We start from the raw sequence: 13,825 nt of genomic DNA on the forward strand, positions 1-13,825 counted from the left end.
TCTTAAGATCAAAAGTACAGATCTTATACAACTAGAGTACAGTTATTGGAATCAGGAAATTTAAAAACTCAATTCAAGTCTATTATTAACCCACAATCCATATTCCAAGTTATTCCAAGCCCCTTAAGTCCTTTATAGCAATTTTCTTAGATCAGGAGATTCTTTTAACAGACAGGTTGAGAGGCACTGACCCTGTGCCTTAGAAGAGTGAAAAACACAGCAGCAGACACAGAGATTACCAACGGGGGGGCTTTAACGTCAGCACTGAAGTGAGGTGGTTTATTTGGGATGTGATCCCAGGAGGCAGGAGTTAGGGAGTGGGGAGAGTGAGACAGGGCAGGGTAAAATCAAAAAACGTGCTCATGGAGTGATAGCCACTGTGAGCAACTGGGGCTCAGTCCCATGGAGGCACCTTGTAGAACACATTTCATTTGTCCCACCAGACAACAGGCACTTATCCAGTGACTGCTGTCCCCCACAGGCTGTAGTTTGCTCCTAAGGGTATTAACCCACCCCCCATAATTCCCCTCAAGCCCTCAAGCAGAGAAGCAGAGATGCAGGGGCTCAGAGCAGGAAGCTGGCTGCCTCTTGGGAACCCTCCTCTGCAGCTACAAGTGGGGTTGGGACATCATCACCTGCTGCCACATGTATTTAATTCACTGTATCATTATAACAGCCACAGGAGGGAGGCACTATTAGTATGCCCATTTTGCAGATAAGGGTGTTGAGGCACAAAGAGGTTAAATCACTTGCCTCCGATCATGTAATCAGTAAGTGTTGAAACTGCGATTCAAACCTAGGCATTCCAGTTCCAGGGTCCATGCTCTTAATCACTGCTCACTCACCTACAACCTCCTCCCTCAAATCAGGCAATCCCCTCCCTCATCCTCTCTACCAGACAAACTCCATTCCTCTGTAATACCCAAGTGAATGTCTCCCTTCCTGACCGGGATACCCAGCCCCAGTGAGAACTCAATCATTGCCTGCAGCCCTGCCAGAAGCTCCCATCCTGGAGCTTATTAAGGCTCAAGATCTTGGAGCCAGGAGTGAGCAAGAGGAAGAGGAGGGAAATGTAATGGGGGCTGGATAGGTAGGACTTAACCCCTTAAGCCACTTTCAAGACTTTGGCTTTTACTCCAAAATGGAGTCAGGCCAGGATTAACAGCATCACCCTGGCCAAAGAAACTGAGGCAGAGAGACGAACATGGCCGTGGAGGCCAAGCACCAACCAGAGACAAAGCTGAAGTAGAAGTCACTTGCGTGAACAGCACAGCCTGTGCTCTGGGGCACTCCAGGGCCCAGCATTTCTCCCCTCGCCCTCTCCAGGCCTTTACCCACACTGGTCCCCCTGCTTGGAAGCCTATCCCTACATTCTGGCAAATACTTTATAATTCTTTAAACTGCACCCCAACTTTATTACTATTTGGGTTCCTGCCTCCCCCACTGGGATTGGGGCAGAGACTGTGTTTCTCTTCTGTCCGTACTACCTTTGATCTGAGGCCTGGGCTCCTTTCCTGAGGTCCTCCTCCTCCTCTCAACTGCATTCAACTGCTTTCCACTTATTTAACCGACATCAGTGCAAATACAGCTGAGGGCTGCAAAGTGCAGTACTCCAGAGAATACCTAGGGCAGGTCTATGGGGGGAGGTATGCCTGTGGCCTTTGGGTCCGCCTCTCCTCCCCAACCCCTCAGCCTTGCTAACAAAAATCCCAGCTTGTAGCTGAGGCTGGACTCCTCAGCCACGTTTGAGGGCCCCACTACTACCTCAGGGGTTACCAGCCAGGTCTCCTCAGCTCCACTATTCCTCTCCTGCCTCATTACCCTCCATTAAGGAGTCTACTGGGGCTTCTTTGGGGTCAAGCCAGGCTGGGTCCCCTCCACGGATCTGCCCAGGAGAGAGAACTATGCGGCTCCAACCAACCTGCCATTCTAGAGGGCTCCAGAGGGGAAGAGACAGCTCCCCACACCCATCCCTTGCCAGAGGGTCACTAGTTGGTGTGTGTGTGCCTCTTCAAAAATCCCCCCAAACATTAAATCTTTAAGACCACCAACAGGGAAGTAAGCACATCCCCAATTTTATTGCCTTTTTGTCCAACAGTCCTGAGCAGGGAAAGGGGCAGGAATCGGGAGTCCTCCTCAGAAGTATCACGTAGAGGTCTTGAGGGGGTCTTTAATTGATTAGCTGGGGTGAGAGACTCCCTACCCGCTTCCTCATCGATCCTAGTTTGTCACAATGGGCGAAAGATTTTTCTAAGGGGATTTCAGGCTTCTCACCGGCCATCAGGGCATCTTCCCAAACTCCTCAGCAAAAAAGTCTGCTCTCCTCATAGTTACAACGAAGGGAGTCTCCTTGAGGAGCCAGGAGTGGTATGTTCTCCCGGGTCTAGAGAAGGGCGTGTCTGTCTCTTTCTGTCCAACAGCGGGGCGTCCTGGCTCCCCAAGGCCTTCGGGTAAGTAGCTCTCAGCTTGACAGTCCAGCCAGCCGGCGACCCAGGCTGCCCCAAGCCCTCATGGGTAAGTTTGACCCGTTACCATACATCGGACAAAGTCGAGCATCTCTCGCCATCGCACCCTACGTTGCCAGGAGGGCTCTTCAATTCCCCCAATCTGTCGATCTGGTCTCTCAAGACCTCTCACCTTCCATCAGGCCGGTTCCCCGGTCCCCCCACGCAGTCAGGCGGGCCCCCGGTTCCCCTGAGCCACCGGGTGACGGTCACCGTCCATCCGGCGCGGTCTTCGGTACCCCCATGCTGTCCAGCGGTCTCCTTGGGCCGTCACCTTCGTCAGGTGGGGTCCCTGGGGCCCCCGCGCCGGGGGACTCCTCAGTCGGGCCCCGCGTACTCACAAAGGCACCCATGGCCGTGGCGTGACCCGAGCGTAGCAGCTGAAGCTGGCGCCGTCCGCGGCGGTACAGGTACTCGATGCGCAGTACGTCGGAGCGTGGCAGGCGGGCGTGCTGCCGGAACTCGGCCCGCACCCGCGACTCGGCGCCCGGCTTTCCGTGCCCGGCGCGCAGCAACTCGCGGTACAGACTCAGAACTTGTCTCTGAAGCCGGCTGTGCCGGCTCATGGTAGCAGCTGGGCCGCGGGCTCACACAGCTGACGCCCCACCGAGTGGCGCGGCAGAACAGTTGGGAGAAGCGGTGAAACGCGACGCTTCCGCCACCCACCCCCAGCTTTGCGGCGCCGTCGCGTCCCATAGGTTGTCGCTGCTGCCACGTCACAATGTTGTGAGTAAGGGGCGGAGCTTCTGGTTCACTGGCCCGCCCCACAGGAAATCAGTGTCCTTTAGAGGACGGTACTTCTGAGGGCCTGGATGAGGAGGGCGCTAGGCGCTGAGGCTCTTAGGTTTGGGGTCGGGAGGGACCAGGGGATCCTGACCTGACTCTTGGGTCCTGCGAGTGGAGAGAGCTAGAGGTTGGAGCCCTTGTGTGCCTCAGGGCTCTGGGGGCACTGGGAGAGAGAAGACAGGCACAGGCATGCTTTTGTCCTCATTTATTAAAGCAATCTCGGGAAGCTCCATGCGTTCCCACCCGCAGAGCAGGTGTGCGTCGAGGGTCCCAACCCTGGGGACGGGCAGAGGGACGGGGTCACGCGGTGAAGTGTTGGGTCACAGCCGGCAGGACAAGCTTCTCGGTGCTGAGAAGATGGCGTGAGAGATGGTGTGGGCTGTAAGCCCCCAGACGCAGCCTGTAGCGCAGGGAGTTGGGCTCTTAGCGCCCTCTACCGACATGAGTCGGGTCCGAGGGTAGGAGAGGGAGCGGCCTCCCTAGCTGTTGAAGTCCAGAGTCCAGCCCACATGGCACATTTCGACTAGGCTGGCACCCCGATGTCCAGGGAGTATCAGGTCAGCCTCAATTCCGTTAGAGTCCCCGCAGGCTACGCGGAGGCGTACTCGTAGGGCTGGGAGGCCTGCAATGCCACGACCCCCTCGGACCCTACCAGCACCCGGAGCGTGAGGGGCCGCTGGACAATAACCCGGAACCCTCCGCCCAGCGTGCGACCACGACCCGGCACACCTGGGCGGCGAGCTGCGCTGGGCGTGGGTTCTTATGCTAGAAGGGAGGCGGGTCAGGGACTGGGGAGAGGGTCGGAGTTTGGGAGTCAAACGGGAGATCTGAAACCGCTATGAATCCCCTCGGTGTCTCTATCAGAAATACATATCCAGGTCTTTGCTAGAGGAATAAGGTCTGGGATTTGCTTTAAAATCCTCCGGCACAAACAAAACAAAAAGAGCGAGAGGAGGTGCTTCCCTGGTGGTGCAGTGGTTGAGGGTCCCCCTGCCGATGCAGGGGACACGGGTTCGTGCCCCGGTCCGGGAGGATCCCACATGCCGCGGAGCGACAAAGAGTGAGAGGAAAAGAAAGCAAGAGTGGCAAAATATTTGTAACTGTAATGGGGTTTCATAACACTATTCTCTCTTCTTTTGTGATGCTTGAAATTTTCTGTAATAAACACTTTCTTAAAAGGGAGATTTAGAGAAAGAGAAAAAAAAGCCTTTGGATCCTGTCACATCTCTCTCACCTGTGTCTTCATAATCTAGTAACTGTTTACAGAGCACTACTCTGTGCCAGGCACTCTTTCAAGTGCTTTAATATTTTATTTATAAGATAATGTATGACACAGTATGTTAATAAAATATGCAATATAATATGATGCTATTTTAATATCTTGTCACCTAATTTATATTATGTAATACACTTATTTGAAAATAGTGAATATTTGAAACATTTTTTGTTTGTTTTAAGTTTTGGCCGTGCCCGATCAGGGATCAAGCCTGCGCTCACTGCATTGGGAGGCAGAGTCTTAACCACTGGACTGCCAGGGAAGTCCCTAAACACTTGATATTTTAAGTGACATTAAATCCTCACCAACACTCTGACAAGGTAGATCTGCAGGACCATATGCCTCTTGCCTCTTAGGAAACCAAGGCCAGAGAAGTAACGTAGCCTGCCCAGGTTCACATAGCTGGTAAGTGGCAGAGCCAGGTTTCAAACCCCAGGGATCTGATTTTATGGCCTGTGTTTTTAACCACTCTGCTATACATACTGCCTCACCAAAGATAATATAAAAATGGCTGCAAGAGCAATCACAGCTTATACTTATTGGTCACTTACTTATACCAAGCACTTAATTTTTTAAAAAATTTATTTATTTTTGGCTGCGTTGGGTCTTCGTTGCTGGCGGCAGCTTTCTCTGGTTGCAGAGAGTGGGGGCTACTCTTTGTTGCGGTGTGTGGGCTTATCGTGGTGGCTTCTCTTGTTATGGAGCACGGGCTCTAGGTGTGTAGGCTTCAGTAGTTGTGGCACGCGGGCTCAGTGGTTGTGGCTCCCGGGCTTAGTTGCTCCATGACATGTGGGATCTTCCCAGACCAGGGATCGAACCCGTGTCCCCCACATTGGCAGGCATATTCTTATCCACTGCGCCACCACAGAAGTCCCCCAAGCACTTTATATGTATCTTCACAGCTACCCTATGTGGTGGGCACCACTCTTATCACCACTTTTTGTGGATGAGCAAACTGAGGCACAGAGAGAGGTTGAGTCACTTACCCAAAGTTACACTAGAAGTTTAAGAGACATAGTGGGGGTTTCTTGACCCTTTAACCAAAGGTTCTGGCTTAGTTTACCTGCCAGCTTGTGGCAGATACCCAGCCGTTCTCTTGCTGGCCCATCCTCCCACTCCTACAATTAACCTTGAACTCATAGATGTTTCTATTTCTCATCATGAGATTTCAGGTTTGTTTTCCTCTTACTTAGAAATACTATCCATTTTGCCTGCCCAAATTTCAATTCTCCTGTTGCTCTCCTGCTTCCAAGTTCCTTGGGGAGCCATGCATCCTCCACCCTGGCATCTCTCCCTGCTGGATTTCCAACCTCTCCTTGGCTGGCTTCTTCCCATCAGCACTTAAACATCCCTGAGTTTCTCCCATCTCAAAATCATCATCATCATCATCGTCATCATCATCAATTCTAAGATACCTTTGCCCTCTGGAACTTTCTAGCTGATCTTTATTCTCCCCTTTCTGCATGGACAACTTGTCAAGAGAGGTGTCTATACCTGCTGTCTCCAGCTGTCTCATTCCTCAACCCTGCAATCCAGGAGCTGACCCCTGCTGTGTTAGATAGAAGTGTGTGATAGAAGGAGCCTGTGTTCCTGACTCGGAGGAAACAAACTGGTTATACTTGGATTGTTCATGAGAAATAAGCTTTTATCAAGTTTAAGCCACTGTAATGTTGAGCCTCTGTTATAGCATTTGGATGTAGAGCCTACTTAATATAGATGCTAACACAGAAAAAGGAAAAGGCAGGGATGAAAGATGGAAACCTGAGTCCTAGTGACATTATTTGGGTCCCTGAATCCAGCCATGTCTGAAGGCCTCAACTTTACACAAATGAAAGGATATAAATTCCCTGTTGTATTTAAGATAGTTGGCATCATTTTCTGTCAGTTACAGCTGAAAGTCTTACTGATATGGTGTGTTTCAGGGAACATTTTATGATGAGGTACGGGAGACTCTGTGCCTACCCACCCAGGCCTGGAGGCCTCTCTGACAGGGATGTCGCAGCCACAGTGGTCCTGGGATACACAGTCTGTGCCATCAAAGATGAGGCCAGGGTCACACTCACAGCCCTCATGGCATTGGGTAGAACAGTGAGCAGGGCTGAGAGGTGGGACACAGCCCCCATGACAGGTCCATGCACAGATGCTGTAGTGGCTTCAGGTGGACAAGTCAGGGCTGCAGGTGGATGGCAAAGGTGAGTGCTTGGTACTCAAGTTTCCTTTTCCAGTCCTACTGCCTCCTGCATCCAGTCAGGCTAGCTTCCCTTTGGTGTTTTCCAACCTCCACAACTTTGCAATTACAGTTTCCTTTCCCTTGGATGCCCCTCCCACACACTCTCCAGCCAATTCCATCTATGTCAGGTCTTCTCTGATCTCCATCAGGAGAGAGGGCTCTTCCTGCCAGCCCACAACCTGCCCGGATGCATCCCAGACCCAGCCAGAGCACTCACAGCAAAGTTGGGGACCCCTCCAGGGTATCACGGGAATCCCAGCCTCCTGGCGAGCCTGCAGTGTAGGCTGTGGGGCAAAGGGGAGACAGACAGTGAGAAAAAGAGACAGGCACAAAAAACAGAAAGACCTTGTTAAACTGCTGTCCCTCCAGGTCTGGCTGCTTCTTCAAACGTAGTCTTAACTCTTCAAGTCCCACCCTTCTTCACCTGGCCCCCGCTCACCCAGGCTTAAACTTCTCCATTGGTCCTCCAGCGTCCGTCCTCTGGTGGCCCAAATCTGAGTTTCCAGAGCTTCACCCACTATCTCCAGCCAGCCCTACACACTCACAGCAGAATTCAGGCATCCTCCAGGGCCCAGGCGCACGCCCAGAGACTGACAGGTGACAATGTAGGCGACCAGGGCTTGGTCGACTGTGCAGCGGATGCCGTGGGGCGCACACGTAGGGCAGGCATCCCCGGCGGTAGGCGAGGAGGCGGCAGCTGTGAATGAAGGGTGGTGATTCCAGAATTCCAACCACCTCCAGGGAGGGAATGCGGGAGGGGAGAACAGCCAGGGAAGGGGGTAGTGGCTGTCAGCAGACATTCTTGGAAATGTCAATGAAGGATCAGAGAGGGATCAAGGAGAACATTCTGGTTGGTTAACGGGGGTTTAGTCATCAGGGATCAAAAGAGACTACAGCGGGAGGTCAGTTGGAGGCTAAATGGAGGGTCAATAAAGAACCCAATGAGGAATCAATGGTAGAGTGACTAGATCGTCAGAATTAATGAGGGGTCAATGGAAGATCAATGAGGGGTAAAAAGGATAATTAGGGAGTCAGTAGGGAGGGGTCCGTGGGAGATCAAGGGGAGGATCATGAAGAGGGCAAATGGAAGAAGTGGATGGACAAATCCATGCATCACTGAGGGTCAAGAGAAGGCTTAGATGGCTTTGGGTGGCAATGGGAGGACTCAGCTGGTGGGTAAATTCGGGTGGAGTCAGAAGGTGAGTCGATGAATTAATAGGACACTTTGAAAGTCTCAGTGAATGAGACAATGAGTCAAAGAGGCTGAATTAGGATAACAGAAAGGTCCAAGAATTCAATGGAGGAGTCAGTATCACTAGGAAGCTCAATGGGAAGCTCCACAGGGGTGTAAATGGGGCCATTAATGGGCCAGTCATGGATCCCTGGGAGTGTCAAATAGATAGCTCAGTACAGATAAATGGGGGAAGGGTGTGGGGTGGGGTCAACAGGGCAGTAAGTAGGGTTAATGGGCAAGTGGATATAACAATAGAAGCATCACTTGGGGAGGCAATGGCTTAAGGGGATGTTAAATGGGGAGGTGAAAGGGAGGGTCAATGGGGAGGTCAGGGCTGAGCCTGTGGGTTAAAGGGGAGTCAATTAGGGAATCAAATGAAGACTCAAAGGAGAGTTGTTTATGGGAGGGTAATAGGAGTCTCAATGGTGGTAAATAATGACAAGTGAAAGTCAGTAGGAAGGAGTCAACAAGCAAGTCAATGAGGAGAGGGGGGTCAGTAGCCATTGGTAGGGGATGAATAGGGCCACTAGGGAATTGGAGTAGATATCTTTCAGGACCAGTGGGAGAGTCAATAATGGGGGCACCAGCAGGAAAAAGGGGTTACTATGGGTTACCTGAGGGTAGTGGGGACAGTGATGGGTGGTGGGTCAGTGTGGGCCTTAGAAACCTCACCCAGATGTGGTTGAGATCTTTCGGACTCATGTCCAGTATCAGACTGGCTGAGAGGGTCTGGCCCTTGGTGCAGCCATGTGGCTGCAGAAAAGGGATCAAATCCAGACTGAAGGGGTCAAGGTTGGCATGGGCTATGCCACAGAGACCCACCAGGCGGTAGACACAGGAGCCCAGGGATTCACAGCGGGCTCCTCTGAATGTGCGGACGTGGAAGTCTCCAGTAGCAGTGGAGACCAGCGGCTCCTCCAGGACAGTGGGGCTTGGTGGGGACTAGGCTAACAGGCGGTGATACCAGCTACCTGTGGCAGCCTTGCAATGACCACAGCACTTCTCAGGCCATCACTGGGGCATGTTGCTTACCAGGGCCCCAGTGGCCAGGCAGTGGCCATGCTGAATACAGTTGTCTGTCCAGAAAGTGCAGCCTTGGTGCAGGAAGCAGGAGCGGTGGGCACGGGGCACGCATCAGCCCTCCAAGGCAGCAGATGACCAGACAGGCACGGGCAGGTAAGGGCACGGGGGCAGCTACAGTGCTCTGGGGTTGAGGGGTTGATACATGTGGCTGTTCATGCAGAACCACGTGGGACAAAGCGGGAGATAGCTGGGCACTGGGGACCGGGGCCGGGGAGCAATGGTGGGGAACCCAGCAGTGAGGCCATGGGTCTCAGAGCAGGGGCCAAGGTCGTTGTGGGGGAGAGAGAGGGTCAGGGACCCAAGAGTCCTAGGAGTCTGAGTCACCAGTCCCCTCCTTCCCAAGACCCAGAAGTCATGCCCCAATCTCTGACCCCTCAGACCACAGCCCTGGTCACCTTGCAATTGACAGCCTAGGGGTCCATCTGTGACCCACAAACCTACTTTGTAGGGCCGCTGCAGGTCACACTGTCCCCCAGTTGGCAGGTATAGGAGGGGCAATTCTTTAAGAGGATAGTCTGGCCAGGCTGTGGAGGAAGGGAGGGAGGGTGAAAGGGGAGGTGGTACTAAAAGGAAGGACGTCTAGAGGTTCTGACATGAGCCCCATTCAAGGAAGTGCATCGGAATCAAAGGCAAAGTGGAAGGATCCAAGTGAAACTCTAACAAGGACCCAAGAGGATGTGCTCACAGGGAAGTATTGGCCATTGTGGAGGCAACAACAGTGGTCCACAGGGATGCAGTCAGCCCACGCCTGGAAGAATCCATCATCACACTTGCGGCCCTCAGTTCAGGGAGTGGGAAGCTGCACCTCCTGAACGCACGGACAGGCCACGGGGCAGGGGTTCCACACAAGCTGTAGAGGCTGTGTTTGGGGACGGGAGTGGGGGTGGGGGGAGACTGCATGGCTGGGAAGAGGCAGCTTGTCAGACTCAGGCAAGCCAGGGGCCTACTGTCCATCCCACCAGCACCCTGAGGCTGCATCCTTCTTGAGGGACCTCCCCCGTGGATTAATCATATCTGCAATAATAACCAGCAACGACTGAGCAGTGTCTACATACCACGTCGTGTGCTGGCTACTTTAATGGGTCCTAGATACGACTGACATGGCTTCTCTGCTCTTTGTCTTCTGGGGTTTTGCCCCACCCACCACTCCCAGCCCCTACTGAAAGGGTTGACCATCTCTTGAACCACCAAGTGATCCTACCTCTTATCCACCTGTTTGGGCCTGAGCGGAACCTGTCAGTAAACTCTAGTAGTGGATGTCTTTTTTGTCCTCCCACCCTTCTGATAATGATACCTCCTTTTTGACAGCCACCCATCCTTACTTTCAACATGTAGGTTGAGATGACTCCACATCCAGGCTCCGGGGTGGGTACAGGAATCGGGGCTGGCTAATCAGATTATTCCTCTCTCCTTTGGCCCCAATAATTGGTCAAGCAAAGTCTATGGGTAGGGACTCTAGGACTTTGGCTGGGGCCAGTGGGGAAATGGTGTTCCATTTTGGAAGAGGGCTTTGAAGCTGGTAGAATTGTCAGCCTGAAGTTGCAGAAGCCTTGCTGCTACCACAAGGGAAGAATCTGCTTGAGAATAAAGCTAACACAGAGAGAGGAGGGAGGGGAAGTCCAAGACACAGAAGAGACACCAAGAGAGAGAAGGAGAGAAACAGATTTCTTCTAACTGCAATTGAAAATTCTTAATCCAGCTAAGCCTGAAAATAGAAATACCCTCTGTCTTTGCAGTTACATGTGCTTCAAGTCCTTTTTTTTCTTTCCCCAGTTTGGGATTCTGACACTGCCACTAAGAGTCCCGCCTGATAGGGCTTCCCTGGCAGTGGTTAAGAATCTGCCTGCCAATGCAGGGGACACAAGCCCTGGTCCGGGAAGATCCCACATGCTACGGAGCAACTAAGCCCGTGCGCCACAACTACTGAGCCTGCACGCCACAACTACTGAAGCCCATATGCCTAGAGCCCGTGCTCCGCAACAAGAGAAGCCACCGCAATGAGGCTGCGCATCACAACAGAGTAGCCCCCACTCACTGCAACTAAAGAAAGCCCGTGCGCAGCAACAAAGACCCAATGCAGCCAAAAATAAATAATAAATAAATTAAAAAAAAAAAAACCTGCCTGATGGGGCTGTTGCGAGAATCAGTTAAGGTAATAACAAGGCTTATCACTGAGCCAGTACTCAATAAAGTCAGCTGCTCTTTTCATGTTATTACTGGAACTGTTTTTACATTATTGTCGGAAAGATACTAAAGCATAGAGGGCCAGGAGGATTCTGGAGGCAGGTGGGAAGGCCAGGTCTGCTGCTTACTGGCTGAGATCTAGGGAAGTACTTCGCTTCTCTGTGCCTCAGTTTCCTCACCGTAGAAAGCAGACAATGATTGTCCTTATCTCCTAGAGCGGTTCAAAGATGGAGTGAGCTGACTTAAAGCAGGTCAAACAGAGGTTCTCAAACCTAGCCTAGCATCCGAATCTCCTGAAGGGCTCATTACAAAAGGTTGCTCGGTCCCACACCCTCCAGCGTTTCTGACGCAGTAAATCTGGGGCAGGGCAAGAGTTTGCACTGTAAACAAACCCTGTGTTGCTGATGCTGCCGGTCTAGGGACAATAATTTGAGCCCCACTGTCTCAACACAGGGTCCGATATAGAATGGGTGCTCTGTAAATGTAGCTAAGAGATAAGATCTGTTTTCCCAACAAGAATGTGTGCAGGATTCTGTCCTATTTGGCGCTGTATCTCCCTCGTGGGCCTGGCACATGCTGGTCCTCCACTAACGCCTGTGGGATGACAGAAGACCAGACATGGTCTTGCACTGCCGACCCCACCGGCAATGACTCACAGCGAAAGCCAGGCGCCGTCCAGGGCTGCACACTGACACCAGCCGTCTGGCAGGCGGCCATGGAGGCCTGCAGGCAGGCACAGAGCACTTTGAGGTTCCTGTGGGCAGGGCCCTTGTCGGCCACACAGGCCCAGAAGAAGGGCTCTGGCGGCAGGCATGGGTGGCAGGGTACCAGCAGGTCACTGGGCTCACACAGGAGGCCGCAGGTGCTGGGTCTGCGCCCCTGTCCTCAGTGGCTGCTGGACGGCTGGCATCTGGGCAGGAACACAGTGCAGCACAGACCCGGGCCTCGGTTGCTGCAGGTCATCTGTCATGTTGCTGTTGAAGTTGCCCCAGAGGCTGCATGGGAAGCTGCAGGAGGTCACAGGCAGCGGCAGGCTCACATGGGAGCTGCACTGGAAGAGCAGCCACTGGCCTCCAAGCCACGAGCACCACAGACGGCGCCCCCGCCACACGAAGGTGCGCACCCACCTCCGGTCAGTGGGAAGGGCAGGCAGCCAAAGGAGGCCTAGAGTGAGGGGGGATATCAGGGCCTGGGGAGCATCAGGGAGAAGACGGAGTGGTGGTGTGTGTGCAAAGGCTGAGAGAGGTGGTGTGCCAGAACAGGGGAGAGTGCAGAGGGGTGGGAGGGGTGAGCGGACTGACGAGGAGGTGAAGGAAGGGGGAGAGAGGAGTCAAGGGGAGAGGCGTTCAGGGCGGCGCTTGGGAGTGGGTGCTGTGGGCTTGGGAGTGGGTGCCGTGGGCTTGGGAGTGGGTGCCGTGGGCTTGGGAGTGGGTGCTGTGGGCTTGGGAGTGGGTGCTGTGGGCTTGGGAGTGGGTGCTGTGTAGGAGGAAGGCCGGAGGAGGGGGAGGACGCCTGTGGAGACAGGAGGTGGGGGAAGGGAGGGGAGGGAGAGTGGTGGGGTGGGCATGCGGGTGAAGGATGAGAGGGGAGAGGAGGACAGGAGACAGACCTAGAGGGCATCCATGGACTGGGGGATGGGGAGGCAGTGGAGGGCTGTCGAGCCAGGGAAGAGGAGGGAGATGCGGGGGGCAAGAGGCGGAGAGGGGATGAGAGGCCAGAGGAAGGGCAGTGGTGAGAGAGGGGCACACAGGGAAGGCGTCTGGGCAAGCAGTAACCAGGGTCAGGGGAGGCTGGGTTGGAGTGGGGAAAAGGTGATGGTAGCTGGGGAGCATGGGAAGGTGCAGGGAAACCCAGGCAGAGGAAAAAACTACTCGGAGATGAAGACTGGAGGATGGGAGAGACAGGTGGGGTGGGCGTGCTGGGGTGAAGAGGGAATGGGAGGGAAGTGGCAGACACAGGGCAGGAGCTCACCCTGACGCATCCCCATCCTTGCAGCGGGTCGAGGCCTAAGCGGCGGCCTTGTGTGCGGAGCAACACGTGACGGAGTTTGAGCATCCGTGAGCCTATCTCCGGTACCACCTCGAAGGGCCACATACCCCGAAGGCAACCCGTGCCTGTGCTCACCAACGAATAGGTGCTGGCGACCAGAAGGTGGAAGGTGACGCCCTCAAAGGTGGGGTAATAGAGCTCGCCCGAGGCGAGGCAGAGGCCTGGGCTGCCCCCGGGCTGCGCGGCAGGGTTTGCAGGCCACCTGGCCGCCAAGGTGGCAGCCGCGGCAGCGGTGCACCGGGCGGGAGGTAGCAGGTGAGGGTTGAAGAGCTGGACCATAATCAGGACTGAGAAGTGAGAAGGATAAGAGCTGGGGGCTGGACTGCTGTCAGAGCTGGGCTGACACTTTAGGATGGGCAAAGGTTGGACCATAATGGGCCGTGGAGGGGTGGCTGGAGGCTGACACAGTGGGACGTACAAGGTCTCAGGGACTAACCTGTGCAGGGAGGGGCTGGCACCCTGAGATGGGCAACAAGGAG

The 13,825-nt window shown here is 53.9% G+C and overlaps 1 protein-coding gene across 1 annotated transcript; it reads right to left on the reverse strand.

Annotated features, from left to right (window-relative positions):
* Nucleotides 1–2,055: 2,055 nt before the first annotated feature.
* On the reverse strand, nucleotides 2,056–3,138 carry SDHAF1 (succinate dehydrogenase complex assembly factor 1). Its single transcript, XM_082676692.1, has one exon. The coding sequence runs from the start codon at nucleotides 3,068–3,070 to the stop codon at nucleotides 2,714–2,716; it is 357 nt and encodes a 118-aa protein (XP_082532818.1). The 5' UTR covers nucleotides 3,071–3,138; the 3' UTR covers nucleotides 2,056–2,713.
* Nucleotides 3,139–13,825: the final 10,687 nt, after the last annotated feature.

This window comes from Grampus griseus (genome assembly GCF_964374135.1).
Source record: "Grampus griseus genome assembly, chromosome: 19".
Lineage (NCBI taxonomy): Eukaryota > Metazoa > Chordata > Mammalia > Artiodactyla > Delphinidae > Grampus > Grampus griseus.